The 14,733-nt window shown below is 36.5% G+C and overlaps 1 protein-coding gene across 2 annotated transcripts in view; it reads right to left on the bottom strand.

The window, feature by feature from the left end:
• The window catches only part of LOC132391490 (ephrin-B2-like), a 55,592-nt gene that overhangs the window by 28,641 nt on the left and 12,218 nt on the right, over positions 1 to 14,733 (bottom strand). For both annotated transcript variants that reach the window (XM_059964752.1, XM_059964753.1), the window contains exon 2: positions 4,406 to 4,689. In XM_059964752.1, coding sequence (XP_059820735.1) covers positions 4,406 to 4,689 — 284 coding nt within the window. The remainder of the gene's footprint in view (positions 1 to 4,405; positions 4,690 to 14,733) is intronic.

Here is a 14,733-nt window from a genome sequence, read left to right as displayed (position 1 = left end):
CATGAAGCTATTTGGTTTGACTACAAACAGCACTCCAGCAAACTCAATAAAGGGCCACAGTCAGGTTGTGTCCCACTGATGAACCTTACTGATTTACAAGAAGAATCTTTACTTGGTAAGAATCTGCAGCAATTTTCCACTTGTCTGCTTTAATAAAACACGTGTTTGTCATGCATTTTTAGATCAAAGGCAACAATATAATGTTTGCAAAACACAATCTGCCATTGATATCATGTGGCTGCCTTTATGTGGAAGTTAACAGGATTACATTTGCATTTACCAAATTTCTACATTGTCCTCATGAGTGGATGAACGAAGCAACAGCCACCCTCAACAACAAAGAAGAATCACCATATGCATCGGCACAATATACAACTGCTATGGATCGCCAGTGGTGGCCTATACGAGGGTCAGCAGGTTGTTGTCAGCCATTGCTTTCACATAGCTCTGAGTTCAGAAGCTGCAAGTTCAATTTCACCTCAGAAATTAGAGGTGTTATTAGAGATGTTATTAGAGATGAGATATTGGACCAATGTTCTTTCTGGGAATTTTCATCTGAGAGCCAATCATTGAAAAAGAATAGGAAATTTCTTCCCAATATCCAAGCCAATGCATGCCCTGGAACCAATAGCATTGATTAGTGGGGGTTTTGCTGTGTATAGTGCATTCTGGTTAACATCGGAACCAGTACATTTTGGCCCAATTAAGTGACTGCCCTAATTAGCCAAAGTTTCATGGAAATAGTTAAATGGTATAAATAAAAGGCAAACTACCATTTAACTGTGTAAAAATATGTACTTAAATGAAATACAGAACAAGTTAGAACATTACCAATACTACAAAACTGAGTTAGTTCCCTATAGTTATCGACGGACGGTGCAATTGTCATAATACACTGCCGTGTTCTTTTGATTGACTGTAAATGAGCAAAATCAGTGCATCAGCCCGTGCTGATAGTGGATGCCTCCATACAATTTTTCACCATTACATCCTCCAAATTTTCATTTTCATTGTAACATTCAAGGCAATTGTCAATATCTTAAAATTCTTTGCAACAATGAAACAGTTTTCACCCCTGGCCATTTCTACCATTTCCAAACGTGAATGGTTGACATTGCAGTGAGCAAAACAGTTCTGACTTCTCTTCCTGCTTATTTCTCCACAACTATTTTAAAAGACTATTTAAAACCTACTCATTCTAAGCATGCTGTAGTGTCTAACAGCCACGCAAGTCTGACACTGTTAGAAACTCCAGCCCCAATTAAGCTGCATAAGTTATGGGACTGCTGGCTATTTTCTCGATTTATTTTTGTTGTCTCAAATAAGCGGCTGTTGTGATTAACTGATAGACCAATTATCCAGAAACCACTATATTAATTGCAGCAAAAGCCAACATTACAACAATAAGTATTCTTCATTAACTTAAAATTGTTTTGTTAATGTCCTGACACTGAAAAAGTGACACATGTACATGCCTTTCCTTCTGTATTTTCTCGTTTTTGTACTTAGTTTTCAAGTGCACTGGCAGACATCAATCTAAATAATATCACTGAATTTCAAATGAAGTTACATTAAAATCTACTTACAAGAACAATTTAATTAATACCTAGATTGTTTCTATTATTAAGTGTTAATGAACTTCATGTTAGCACAACAATTTCTACTTAAAGTTTTCTGGCCATCGTTAATAAAATTTCCTGTTGTAAGCCTCTCATTAGGCCAAATGAGCAGTCTGTGCATCGTGTAAAGGACAACACTATCATATTGCGGCCCAGAGGTATGCTTTTAAATCCTCTTATGTGTAAGACGATAGCTTCAAGTTTCATCTTATTGAATGCCAAAACCTCTGCTTCTGAGCCAAATTCAGGATTATTTCTCATAATTTTTAGAGAAGTTTTGGATGGTCTGCTATGCCAAAAGCCATGACCAAGATTCAAATTTTGGAGTCCGGCATAACTCCCAGGTTTGGTTTTTTGCAGCCACTTGGACCTACCTAATTAAGTCAGACACTATCAGACACCACATTTACAGAGAACACTTCAGAACACTGAATGCTGTCATAGCGAGTAATCATAATCCAACTGTAAACTGAACTAATGAGATTTACTTGTTGACCCAAAGAATTTGCATATTCTCTCATTTCTAGTCCCTGAGTCAGAAGCACGGCCTACCAGAGAACAAAAGGATTGCAAATTAAGTAGGTGCGCTAACTACAAGACTGGGGAGACTCTAAGGTAATTTTTGGAGCAAGCTGTAAACAAGTCCGACCAAGCTTTCTTCAAACCTACTTGTTATATAATTGTTTTTTTTACACAAATGTCGAATTGATTGGAAAAACAGATGAAACTTGCCAGCACGGGAATTCACACACACGACAATATCCACTATAACCTGAGAATGCTTCTGCACTATTAATAGACATGCAAAATGATACAAAGTACATCCATATCCAACTCTTCATTGCTTCATTCTAATTAAAGCTGTATGATCATTCATTTAATATTGCATCCTGACTAGAGTTGCTGATTAGAAGAAATGGGAGAAGATCTAAATGTAACTCCCTGACATGAAAATAACATCAGATATTTTAAATATCATTGTTTAATCTATCCAACAGAATTTTTACTAATCATTTTTAAAAATCTCTATATGGCTAAGTACAGATTAATTGAAAAACTAAGGAAAAAATTACAAATTGTCTTACAATTGTCAATTCCTTTCTAACGCAAATCACATATTGCTTTTGCTTTACAATTTTTACACTATTTTAGCAAGCAGCTAAATATATGTACAAAGGGGCCCTGTGGAGAAATAGCTAACTCCAGCAAAGCTTTAGAATGAAACATTTTTGAAACTGAGAATCTTATGCAGATAATTCAGGAAATGTGCAAACAAATAAGGATTCCCATTCATTTTTTTCATTCATATATTGCCATGCCGATTTATTGTACTTTATAATAAATTGCTTTTGGTTACAGATTTCTTGTATTAGTATGTTAATTCCCTTTGTACTCAATCTCTGCTACACTTTTTAAAAAAATTGCCAAGACCCAAGGCCATAATTAGGCTTTTCCTTTACAATTAGAGACTGAATTGCAGACAGCAATTCTATTCGCATTTTAACGAGGAATGAAATTCAGTGTGCAACATTTCCCTGCCAAGACTTCCGTTTACACCTTTAAGTGATTACCGTGAGTTATACACTACAATCCTTCTTGGCTCTGCTTGCCTGTTTTATTCCTTTGGGTACAAGGAAAGCACCCCTTTTATCTTTCAAGTTTATATAAATCCAGAGAGCTATTAAGTCAAGATGAATTGCAGAAGAAAAATTGCAGCTAGTTCCTTAAAAAGGCATCCGTGTTTTAGAGCAGGATGGTATGAGGGGTTGACAGACACAGAAGAGTTCAAATGAGTGTTGTTGGGTATAAAAAAAGAATATAGTGAAAACAAACATATCAGAAACCTTAAAGTTGCCTTATTTTGCTGAGGCGATAATTTAGCTGACATTTGCTGGCCAGCAACTTTCAGCTTAAATGTCACTGAGTTTTGGGATTTACACACATGCACAGGATTCCAAACTTACTGGCTAAGCCCACTGCCAATGTCCTGGAGGTATTTCCCTGCTCAAATCCATATGGAGCCCAATGGTAGGACAAGGGCCTGCAGAAATGTTCCTGATAACAGAAGGCCTGCATATGCCTTCCATTTGAATAGAAATTGAAAGTTGTAGGAAAGAAAGTTAAGATTTAGGGTATGTTATCTCACATCTTTATTTTCAGTGTTTAAGTACTTAAAACTATTTTAAAGTGTTTTCAGTTGATCTACTTTTTAAATGGCTTTAATTATTTCATTTGTAAATATTTTTCAGTGAGAAGCTTGGATGCTTTGAGAAACAGCAAAGCTGGGAGCACAAGACTGCCAATAGTCAGACTTTCTTGAACACGTTTATGCTGGTCCACCCACGCCACCCTGGGATGCTGTTTGAATGCCCGCCACTGCTCAACTCCAAATCCATTCAGACCAGGAGAATCAGCTTTCTGGGTACAGGGGATAGGGGAAACGGGTAGATTTGCTGGCAACAGGCTCCGTCTAGCAACATCTAGATCGATATTGTTGGAAAAGATTAGCTGAATCATTCTAGCTAATATTTATCTCTCAAACATCACTAAAGATTTACTAGTATTTGAGAGCCTTTGATGTGTGTAAATTAGCTGACATACTTACTCTACTGTGTTACAGCCATGACTACACTTCAAATGAACTTCATTCACTCTGCAATTCCTGATCTCCCAGCGACTTTGAACAGATCTTAAGCTCTTTTTTAAGCATTTCTTTTTGCCTTCTGTGATTGCAGTTCATTTCTTTAGCTGTACTCAAAGAAAAAACAGTAAACGGCAATACTTACAAATAATGTAGTAGTCCTCATGTTTCTTGAATTCCAGTCCCCAGAGGTTAGGGCTGAACTCCTGAAACTTGATGGTAAACTTGACATCTTGATCTGGCTTGTTGCAGTTGAGTAATGGCGTAGGGCTGGGCACGGCGTTGCAGCTGTCTGCTTGATCTTTTGACACCATGTACAGTTTGAAGTATTCATACTGTCCAGTGATCCTGGAATCCACCTTGGGGCAGATTATATCTAGTTTGTCTCCTATCTGTGGGTACATCACCAGTCCTTTGCTCGGTAGAAATCTGAAAATAAAGCACAAGAGAGGAACACATAAGTAAATAAGACATCACTTGCCAAAGTACACAAATATTCAGACTCACACAATTTTTCCCAGGAAGCTGCAACTTGATACGTACTGGCTGCAAAAACAGTTCATTTGATAAAATATCAAAGGGACACAAAGGCAAATCTTTTCTCATTGATCCTTCCCTGTTGGACAACTTCCCTTATAAACCATCAACTTCATGGACCTGTTCTAAGAAGATAACATTCAAAAAACAAATGACCACTGCTCTGCATTTCTAATTTTCATATTGCTAACTGTTATAAAACATGAAAATATTATAATTTAGAATTAAAATTATTATTTTTTTCTTTGACATCATGACAGGTTCCCTGCATAAACGGTGGCAAGCTTAAGATACACAATTAGCTGAAAATCTTTGGTTAGAACAAGAGACAAGATCGCTATTCATAATTATTTCATTAAAATATTCAACCCAAGAGGATTTTATAAATTACAATAAAGGCCCTGTGTTCTACAAATTGTTTTATTCAGAGAAGTACATCCAGTTTTGCAGGTTGATTTGTCTGGGGATATATGCCCATAAATTTCATTTGCTGCATTCATATGTATACACCATCACTAATCCTTGAACTTGTTTGTATTTGCTCCGGTTAATACTCAGAAGCTGCTACTGATACCACACCCCAAGGCCAAGAGGCAAGTGTCTTTGCCCCATGAAGCTGGTAAATGTTTACACAGCAACCAACCAAAGCAACACATGGCTGAACATTGAAGCATGTAGCAACAACTTACTCGGGAGCAAAATGTGTACTAGTTCGTCAAGTTTTAATTGACCTCTCGTATACATTTATTTGTAAATCAAGGGATTTTCTGACAGGAACCTAAAGGATTCACTTCCTTTAATCTATCTGCAGTCAGCTTTAGAGAGAACAACAGCAACAGTGTATGACAAACTGTTTGCTGTTTCCTGAATCATTAATTTTACACAAGAGGATGGGAATTTCAAATTTCACTCCGTGACATCATTGTTTCACATAAAGCCTGAATTTAGATGTACCTCTACTTCTGATACCTTCTCCAATTTTACAAATCCCAGTACTACCATGTTTGATTTCAAATGTGCCCTACTTTTGCCTCCCTGATTTCCCCCACCCAATCATTGGCGGCTTGCCTTAAGACTGCAACTTTTCTGCACACCCCTTCCTAACTTCTGTTCATCTCTTTGATTAAGATTTCCTACTATTTCTGTTTGCAATTCAGAAACTATACACATTCATGTAAAGTGCCTTTCTATGTTTTATTTTTCTACAGCAGGGGCCCCCAACATTTTTACTGCCATGGCCCAATACCATAAAGCAAGGGATCTGTGGACCCCAGGCTGGGATCCCTGCTATAGGTGCAATTTTTGAAAGCCACTCCTTATTTTCTTTCATAATGCTTGGGAAGCCCAAACCACAGAGACGTGCTGCCTGCCCAGGTGAAATCCTTGTCTCTGGCATATTGTTTCTGGATATAATCACTCTTGTCTAAATCCATCAGAAACTACTTAGTGCTGGTTTCTGTTGATCACTGAAAATATACAATGCTGTTTGCTCATTTTAACATTTTTGCATCCACTTAAAATCCTTTTTCTGTGAAATCATCCACGAAAATCATGACATTTCATGAATTAATTTTCATTTTGGAACTAAACTGGAATTAGCTTTAGATATTATTACCAAATATATTTGGCCAAAGTCATTGCTGTTGTTCATTTACAAAGAAATTAAAGTTATAATCTCTGTAGGATAAAATTGCACTGCCCTTCCACACATTTGAAACAGGTTTCACTGAGAATGGAGAATGCCTGAATCAATACAACATGAAGATATTCTGGTGCACTGACAAACACAGTAACTTTATATCACATGGGAGGCTCCTTTTGCCAAGTATGTGGGAGATTGACTAAGTCATTAACTCTATAACACCTTTAATTACTCCCATAGTTTGATACAATCCTGTACTTTATGTGGAAGAAATAATCTGCTCTTCTCCAGGTCAGTTTCTGAAAAGATGATAGGACTCGCATGCTGACAGAAAGCAAACCACTGATAGAACCTTACAACATGGATGAATCTATTTGACCAATTATATTTGGATAATGGTATTTTTTGACATCTGAGTTAGCAAAATAAGAAAGGGGTATTCTAACTGTGTAGAATATATTGCATTGAGTTATCAGCACTACCTTGATCAGAAATATGGAAATGGCATGGTAGTGTAATGGGTAGTGTGACACTATTAAGACAATAGTGTAGTGGTTAGTGTGACACTATTATGGCTTGGGGTGTTCTGGAGTTCACATTTCAATTCCAGCACTGTGTTGTAAGGAATCTCTGTATGACCTCCCCCTGGAATGAGTGGGTTTTCTCTGGGTGCCCTGGTTTCCACCCACAGAACAAAGACATACTGTGTAGGCTAACTGGTGATTGTAATTTTTCCGGTGATTAGGTTAGTGTTAACCGGGTTCATTGGGGACTGCTGGGGTAGCGTGGCTAACTGGCCCAGAGGGGCTGTCTCCTGCTCTATCACTAAGTAAAATAAATAAAATGAGAAAAGCAGGAAGCAGACTGTAAATATTTCCAATGCAGTCACGGACTGCTTAAATCCAACTCATTCAATAACACTGGAGATTGTTAATTGTAATAACAAGCAAAGTAAAAATAAATTAACAATAGCAGCACAAGATATTTTCTTACCCATTTGTAGGCATAATTTTTTCCCTCCAACACTCCTTCTAGACTTCGATTACATAGATTGTCAATGGTACAATGGCAAACCAAAACTCTAGCCAGCTGCACTACTCAAAGAACCTCAGACAAAAGGAATTCTGGGATGTGTTAGCCTAAAAATCAGAGTGAGGAAGTTCTAATCGGTCCATACCTCCCCTTTGACCCTGATTATATTCAGGGCTCCAGGTGGGGACATGGGGCTGCAGTGACAGAACTAAGGGTTTATAAAGCTTACAAGTTTCTGTCAGAATTCACTGGAACATCTCAACTCCTTTAATTGGATCACAGTTATTGTATCAGTCATTGATACACACATATATCCAAAAAGCACATTAACAGGATTATGTCTGCATTTACCAAACTTTTATATTGCCTTCATTCACTAAGACACACATATATCCAGAAGCACACTATTTTCTATTTACCTATATTTTATCATTCTTGGTTTATTATTTTGCTGACAAGTTTCTTCCAGCAAGTGAGTGATTCCATGGATTGTCAATGTTTGACATTTTATACATGAATTCTGGGATTAAAACCAAATTGAAGAGATTTGCTCAACAGTCTCCTGTCTCTACTGAAAATAAAGTGGCATGTGATAGAGCTTGGACACACTTAACCTAGTCACAGGGACATGGAACTAAGAGCTGGCACACACTGGCAATAAATTGCCAACTGGCAAACTTAAGGAAACAAAATGCACAACCAACTCTGGGAAGTGTCAAATCCATGCTCGTAAAGTAGGAAGTGCTCTTTATATTTTAAAGGCACAGGAATTACATACACTCAAAGAGGACTGGAGAAAGTGTTCTACAAATCTCACACTGGCTGATGCAAAACAATTGCCAAAATATTAACATACTGACAAGTTGGTCAAAAGTTAAAATCCTAGTGCTAAAATTTAAACTGTCATTATAAGTAGAAGAATCTTATCTGACATTCATACTGCACTAGCAAAGTGACCATCGGCACTAAATAAAAGTTGTAACCTAATTTACAAACAACCATGCTTCCAATTTTGGAACCATGATTCTGGCATTAGATTTCATTGGTCTGCAAGACAACAACCACATGGCAAAGCACAATTTGAGTTAAAAAGAGAAAATAGAACTGGCCTTCAAAGAGAGGATGATAATCATCTGGATTCTTTGGTTGCAAGATTCAGATTTTGACCTGATCGTAACTTCACTGGAAATCATGTGAGATATAATTAAATGGGGCGTTGAAGCCCACCATATACTATAAAAACTTAATGCCCGTCTACAGTATGTTAATCTTACTTGCCATTATCCATCTTCTCATTTCCTATCCAAGTACCTGTCCAAATACCTTTAAAATTTTCCAAAAGCATTTGTCGCCACTGTTTCTTCGGGCAGCTCATTCCATAAACGCAACTCTTCTGTGTGAAAAACTTAACCTTCAGATCTCCATTCACACAACAGCGTGAATATTTTACTCCTTAAAGGAGCATTTTTGGTTACAAAGAGAATGAGAATTGAGTAAGGGAGTTGGGATTAGCCAAGTCTGAATAACACCATTCTCATCCTACACAGGAAAATTCAAAAAAATCATTAATGGAAATGCTTTTTTGGTTTGCTAATATCCGATTGTCAACTTAGATTTGATCAGAATTTTTCTGAGCTTAACAGACCCCTCTTAAATCTACTTATTAGTGCAATTGTACCAGTGTTTGGTCCTCACCCTGTAAACAAATCACTTTCTACGTTCCTGACCTTGGTTCTGATTGCTTCAGTTCAATTTTTTGACAGACCACCACTTTCTAGGGGCTTGACAAGTACAATCACTTTATTATATTCACTTCGTACTAAAGCAACACTTGTAATTTGATTACCAATCTATCGGAGGTTTCATTTTAAATAATATATAGTCAACACAGTCCCTTTGACTATCACTAGATGCCTTTAATTGTTGAGACCGTTTTAAAGGATTTGATTCATTGGGTAGTTTGCAATATCATTTTGAAAGAAGGTTCAACTGTTGACCCTACAGTGTAAGTTGTGCACAAACCAATTATTTGCGAAAATTTGCCTCCATTTAAATTCTGACTGCAGCAAATGAAGATTGATCAGTGAACCTGACATTTGTGGGAGATTGTTTCACCCAGTAACATCATCCACTTGTGATCAGCAACCTGTCAACATATGACTTGACTTAAACAATCACAATCTGTTATAGTTATTTAAGACTGACATGTAAAAGCCAATCACATTTTACAGTTTCTTGGTGACAGTCCAGCCACAAATCAGAACACTCATTTTCACACGATACAAACTTAAAAAATACATTTCTGGTCATTTTTTTTCTCGTTCCTAGTATTCCTCTAACTGTTCCTCAATGACAATTTAGTCTGCCTTTTTGCTTTCAAGATGCTTTGAAAAATTCAAGTTGAACACAGCAATTACTTTTAGTTGATTTAATCAAATTGACAAATTTGTCTATGGCAAAAAGAAAATCCATAATTATTATGTCCATTTTCTTTAGAATCTTAGATGAAGTAATTTTAATTGTAGAATTGGTTGATAAAACAGCTAGTGTTCTTGCGGAAAATTAACAGATTCACAGCTACCAGGAGTGAGTTGTGCTCAACTGTGCTCAAATATCTTTCCTGATATTTCACTTATTATGCATTTACATTCATGGAGGTCAGACGCGTTCTCTTCAATGTAGCCAATAAATACCTCAGCACTGATCCTAGCAGGCAGAGTAGGCATACAGTCGTTTCTGTTAGTGATAAGTAAGCAGTGCACTAGATGATCAGCAGCTCTAAAAGCTGTTCAATGCAGGTTTATGAACTGTACTTGCAATGGGCAATCATTACACATGAGCACAAACGATTCTGAATAGCAATAACGCCTCAAACTTAATGGCTCAGGCTTTGTTACGAGCTAACACCCAAATAATGTTGTAAAGTTTACCATCAATTATTTTTTAAAATGAGGAAATTTAAGGATTTTATATTGCTTTCTAAAATATGTGAGCGCCTAATTCTCTGTCACTCAGTGTAAAGAAAGACAAACATTTATTTGTACATGACTGGTATAGAAATATACTGGGTTGATTACTTCAGACCATAATTGTCTTATAGTAATGAAAAACCTGAGCAATTCTCCTTGGTCTAGACCTGGGTCCGCAGGCCCATTTTCACAACTAATAAATAATCTGCAATATCTTAGTGAAAAACGCAGGCAATTTGAGCACATGTACAGATTGGCAAACAATGCAGCATCTACCTTGGCATACATTTCTATTTGTATCAGCCCAGCTGTCTCCAAGCTGCGAACAAGGACTGAGGCCCACAGACTGCAAATTTCTCAGTTATTTCCCAATTTCCAAATTTCCTCACTTCTGCTTTGCAGACTCATGGTTCTGATATCACACTAACTTACCATTTCCTGCTTGTAAATCTAAATTTAGAAGAAATGTAGATATTACATTTCCAACTTCCACTGTTGTGCAATTAAACAGAACCCACAAAGTAGTTCACTGACGGCAGTAAATGTTTGGAAGAGTGTTTGGATCCAATTCTAAAAAGGTTAGAACCAAACTTTTCCCAGCACTAACAATATATTAATGCATTCCACTCATATTCACTGTATGACTAAATTGTAAAATGGTTCTATGTAATATCCATGACAGCAAATTTTTGAAAATAGTTTTGAAATGTGCATAAATTGAAAAAAATAATAAGATAAAGCAATAAAGTGCAATACATGTCATTTCTGTTATAAGCTATGTCTATCAAAACCAGAAAAGAACCCACAAATACACATTTCTCAAGTAGTTATTATCTCATGGGTAGTCATGTTCTCAGATATCCTTTTGGCCAAAGGCCAATTGAAAAGGCACTGAAAACTACTTTTTGAGAGAACCCAACCAAATTCTTTCACTTACCATGATAAAAGACTTCAACAGGTACATTTGGAGCTTTCAAAGCCACTGCTTTGATGTAAAAGACTTTCAGACCTTGTACAAAACAAGAATCTGAAGTTATATTGGCTATCATCCCAGTTTTTGTTCTCCTGCTCCTTTTGTTTGCTCCAGTTTGTAAGAACTGTGAGCTGACAAAGGTGAAACAAAATGGAACGGTTTAAAATAGAGTCGCATCAACCCAACTGCCACTCAAAACTGCTCCAGAAAGCTGAAGCAGATTGCTAGGGGGTTCTGAAATAAATCTGACATTCCACAGTGAAGGTCTCACTTAAGCTAATTGCTGTCAAATCAAATAAAAATATGTAGCTGTTTACAAGTAGAACAGAAAGATGCTTTCTTACAATCCTTGTGGACATGCAAACAATGCCAAATAAGCTTTAATGTGATTTCCTTTTTAAAAAACAACTTAGTATTCTAGAGCTAGGATTTTAGTGAAAGTATTCTGTAGGCTTACAATCAGCCTACTGAGCTGATGGGAAAAGGACATGATATGAGGACTCTGTTCCTACAAGTCTGGCAGAGGTCCCAAGCCCTAGACTTTAAGTGGTGGTTGCTGAAATGGTTCTGTGTTTACCTTGTTGAGTTATGATACAATTACTTCATGCATCAACTGTCTACAGTTAGAATACAAATAAGTTCCAGTGATGAGACAAAAAGACCTCAAAATCCAAAGTAATGCACTTATACAAATCATTTAGATAAATTATTACAACAGGATTTCTACAGCATATCAAAAGCCAAATGGAATGAAGGAAATCAAACTTATTAAACTCTTAAATAAGCAGAGGCATAACTCCGCCTAAAATCCTGCAGATGCTTTCTTAATTTGATCTACCAAACTAAGCTGTTCATTCTAGTGTGCTCATCAGGACAAATGCTTGGAATTCACGGGGGGGGGGGTTCTACTCTCCAAAATTAGTGTTCAATTACAATTTGCTTGTTAGTGTATTTTAATAACTGAATGACACATAAAACAAAGTTTGAATCATAATTGCTAATTTTGACTTTAAACGGGTAAACTTTCCGTTTGGTACAAACATTTTTTTCTTTATAGTGTTGATGAGTACAAGTTAAAAATAATGACTACTATCTTTCAAATAGCATTCTGGCCAAATTACATTGAATTAGATTACTTCAGATTTTGGATGTTGTATATGCCAAGTTTAATTGGTTTGTTACTGATAACATGCTGATGCTATCAACTCAAACTATACATACACAGCATCTGCAAATCACCTGCTTTGGTTACAAAGGGCCACCGAGATAGCACTGATGTACATAATGTTATCTCCATTGTTTCCTTGACTGGATCACAGAGTGATACTTTAGGATAATATATCTGTTGAAGATAATCAAACAAAGCCTGGGGAGCAGTCTATTGATAATTATTTTAACCTTTGCAGTCGGGCTGTTCAAAGATTACACTTTCAAACTGCCCTGCTAAAATATGTCCACTTCAAGAAGTAAAATTAGTTAATCTTTATAGTTTGCTCCCTGTACAAGTTGAATATCATGTGAGCTGCCCCGACCGAATTGCAGTCAATATGGTTAATAAAATTTGGACAAGATTTTCTCGGAATGGGAAAGATGTTTATAATGCTTTCAGGAAACAAACTGAGTAAAAGGAAGATTTGATTCCAATGAGTTCAGATTAGAGATGGATTTTGGGAGAGGTTCTACAGTGGATGATCAGTTAACACAGAAAGAATTCATCCAATTCATAATACATACTTCTCCGGAACACTGTAATCTTAACTGTTAATATCTATAATGTTTAAAGGAGAGTTCCAAATAATTGCTGTCTGGGTGCTATCGAGCAGGAAAGTAATTCTGCTCTAGAAGTAAGCAGTCTTCAACATTAAATCAACCAGAAACACTTCACTAACAGACTTAATCACAAATGCTTACAAGTTTTCTTATGCTTAATTTTATAGCTCCTTTGGAAAACAATGTCTGATTTGAAGTTATGGAACTAAATCAAAAGCTAAGCCTCCATCTACACCTGTGATAATAATTTGTCAGAAAATCTCTGGTGAAACCAACTTACTCTGTAATTTTCAATGACATTTTTTGGCCCTATCCTCATTGCTCCTAATAAAATCACTTCACAAGTCATTTTCACAACGGCATTATATTTCTGTTAGATTTTTCAAAAAAAAGAGCAATATCAGAAAGGCAATATTACCGGTTAGCACTTTCTTGTCAGATTCCAACATTATCCTCAAACCTCTAAACTTCAGAACAACAACCAGAGAACTTAAATCTTTTTGTTTGTGCAATGGTTTACAGAAATTGCTTTATGGGTTTTGCTTCAAACTGTTCTAATTATAAGGTATATTCACAGAATAGTCTGAACAACTTTCTTTATATATAACAAACTGCTATAGTTATATTACTTCTTGAGATTGATTTGTTAAGAAATTTTGAAGTGTTCTGATTCTAACTTAAGTGGTTCATTATTAGATAAACAGTTGAGCTGTACTAGTTTCCAACTTGCTTATAAATGTGAATATTCATGTAAATAAATGATGTGATTGTTTAAAAATTTTATTCTACAAACCTCCATCCAACTGACACAAGATAGGATCATCTTACAGATAAACTCATTATCAGCCAATACAACAGCAGCTTTTACTTACCAAAACCCAGCTGTATTTCCTTTATTTTCTCGAAAGCTTCCTCTGATTAAACAAGGGACAAAACTTAAGCAATATCAAAAGGACATTTTTCTCCCACAGAGATTTCATGCACTTCCCGAACTTCAAAATCTATTTGTTACAGAATTTAAATATATTTTATGAATGCAATTGTCATTTAGTCTTTTTCCTCATTTCCTGAGACAGCTGGGCATACCTTTGAGGATCATAGGGAGAAATTATTGGTTTGAATACCAAAGATCAGTGCAGTTCAGTCAGGGGGGAAGTAATACTCAGAGGGCATAGTTATCAGAGCAGCACAGGGACAATGTGTCTGTTTATCTTTGCCTTTCTCATGGAGGGACAGACCGGACCCTGAGCCTGAAAGATGGCTGCATCAAAAGCACTGTGTTTTCCTTTCTGATAACCTCAGGCCCACCAGTTCTCCGATGTTCTGTTGATACTCAGCATGTATCTCCCTGTGGCATAAACAGATGAAAGAAACAATCTCAAAGTGAGCTTAAGCCAACAGAATAGCTACTGCTGGGCCAGGGGAAGAAAACAAAGTCTCTTTACTAACCCATCTTACAAGCTAGAGGTTCAGGCATATGGAACTTCAATAAAGCAGCAAATTAAATCTACCTTTATTTATATATTACACACATTGAATGAACAAGGACT

This window comes from Hypanus sabinus, chromosome 3 (genome assembly GCF_030144855.1).
Source record: "Hypanus sabinus isolate sHypSab1 chromosome 3, sHypSab1.hap1, whole genome shotgun sequence".
NCBI classification, from domain to species: domain Eukaryota; kingdom Metazoa; phylum Chordata; class Chondrichthyes; order Myliobatiformes; family Dasyatidae; genus Hypanus; species Hypanus sabinus.
The sequence above is the reverse complement of the archived record's forward strand: the minus strand, read 5'-3'. Positions and strand labels throughout refer to the sequence as shown.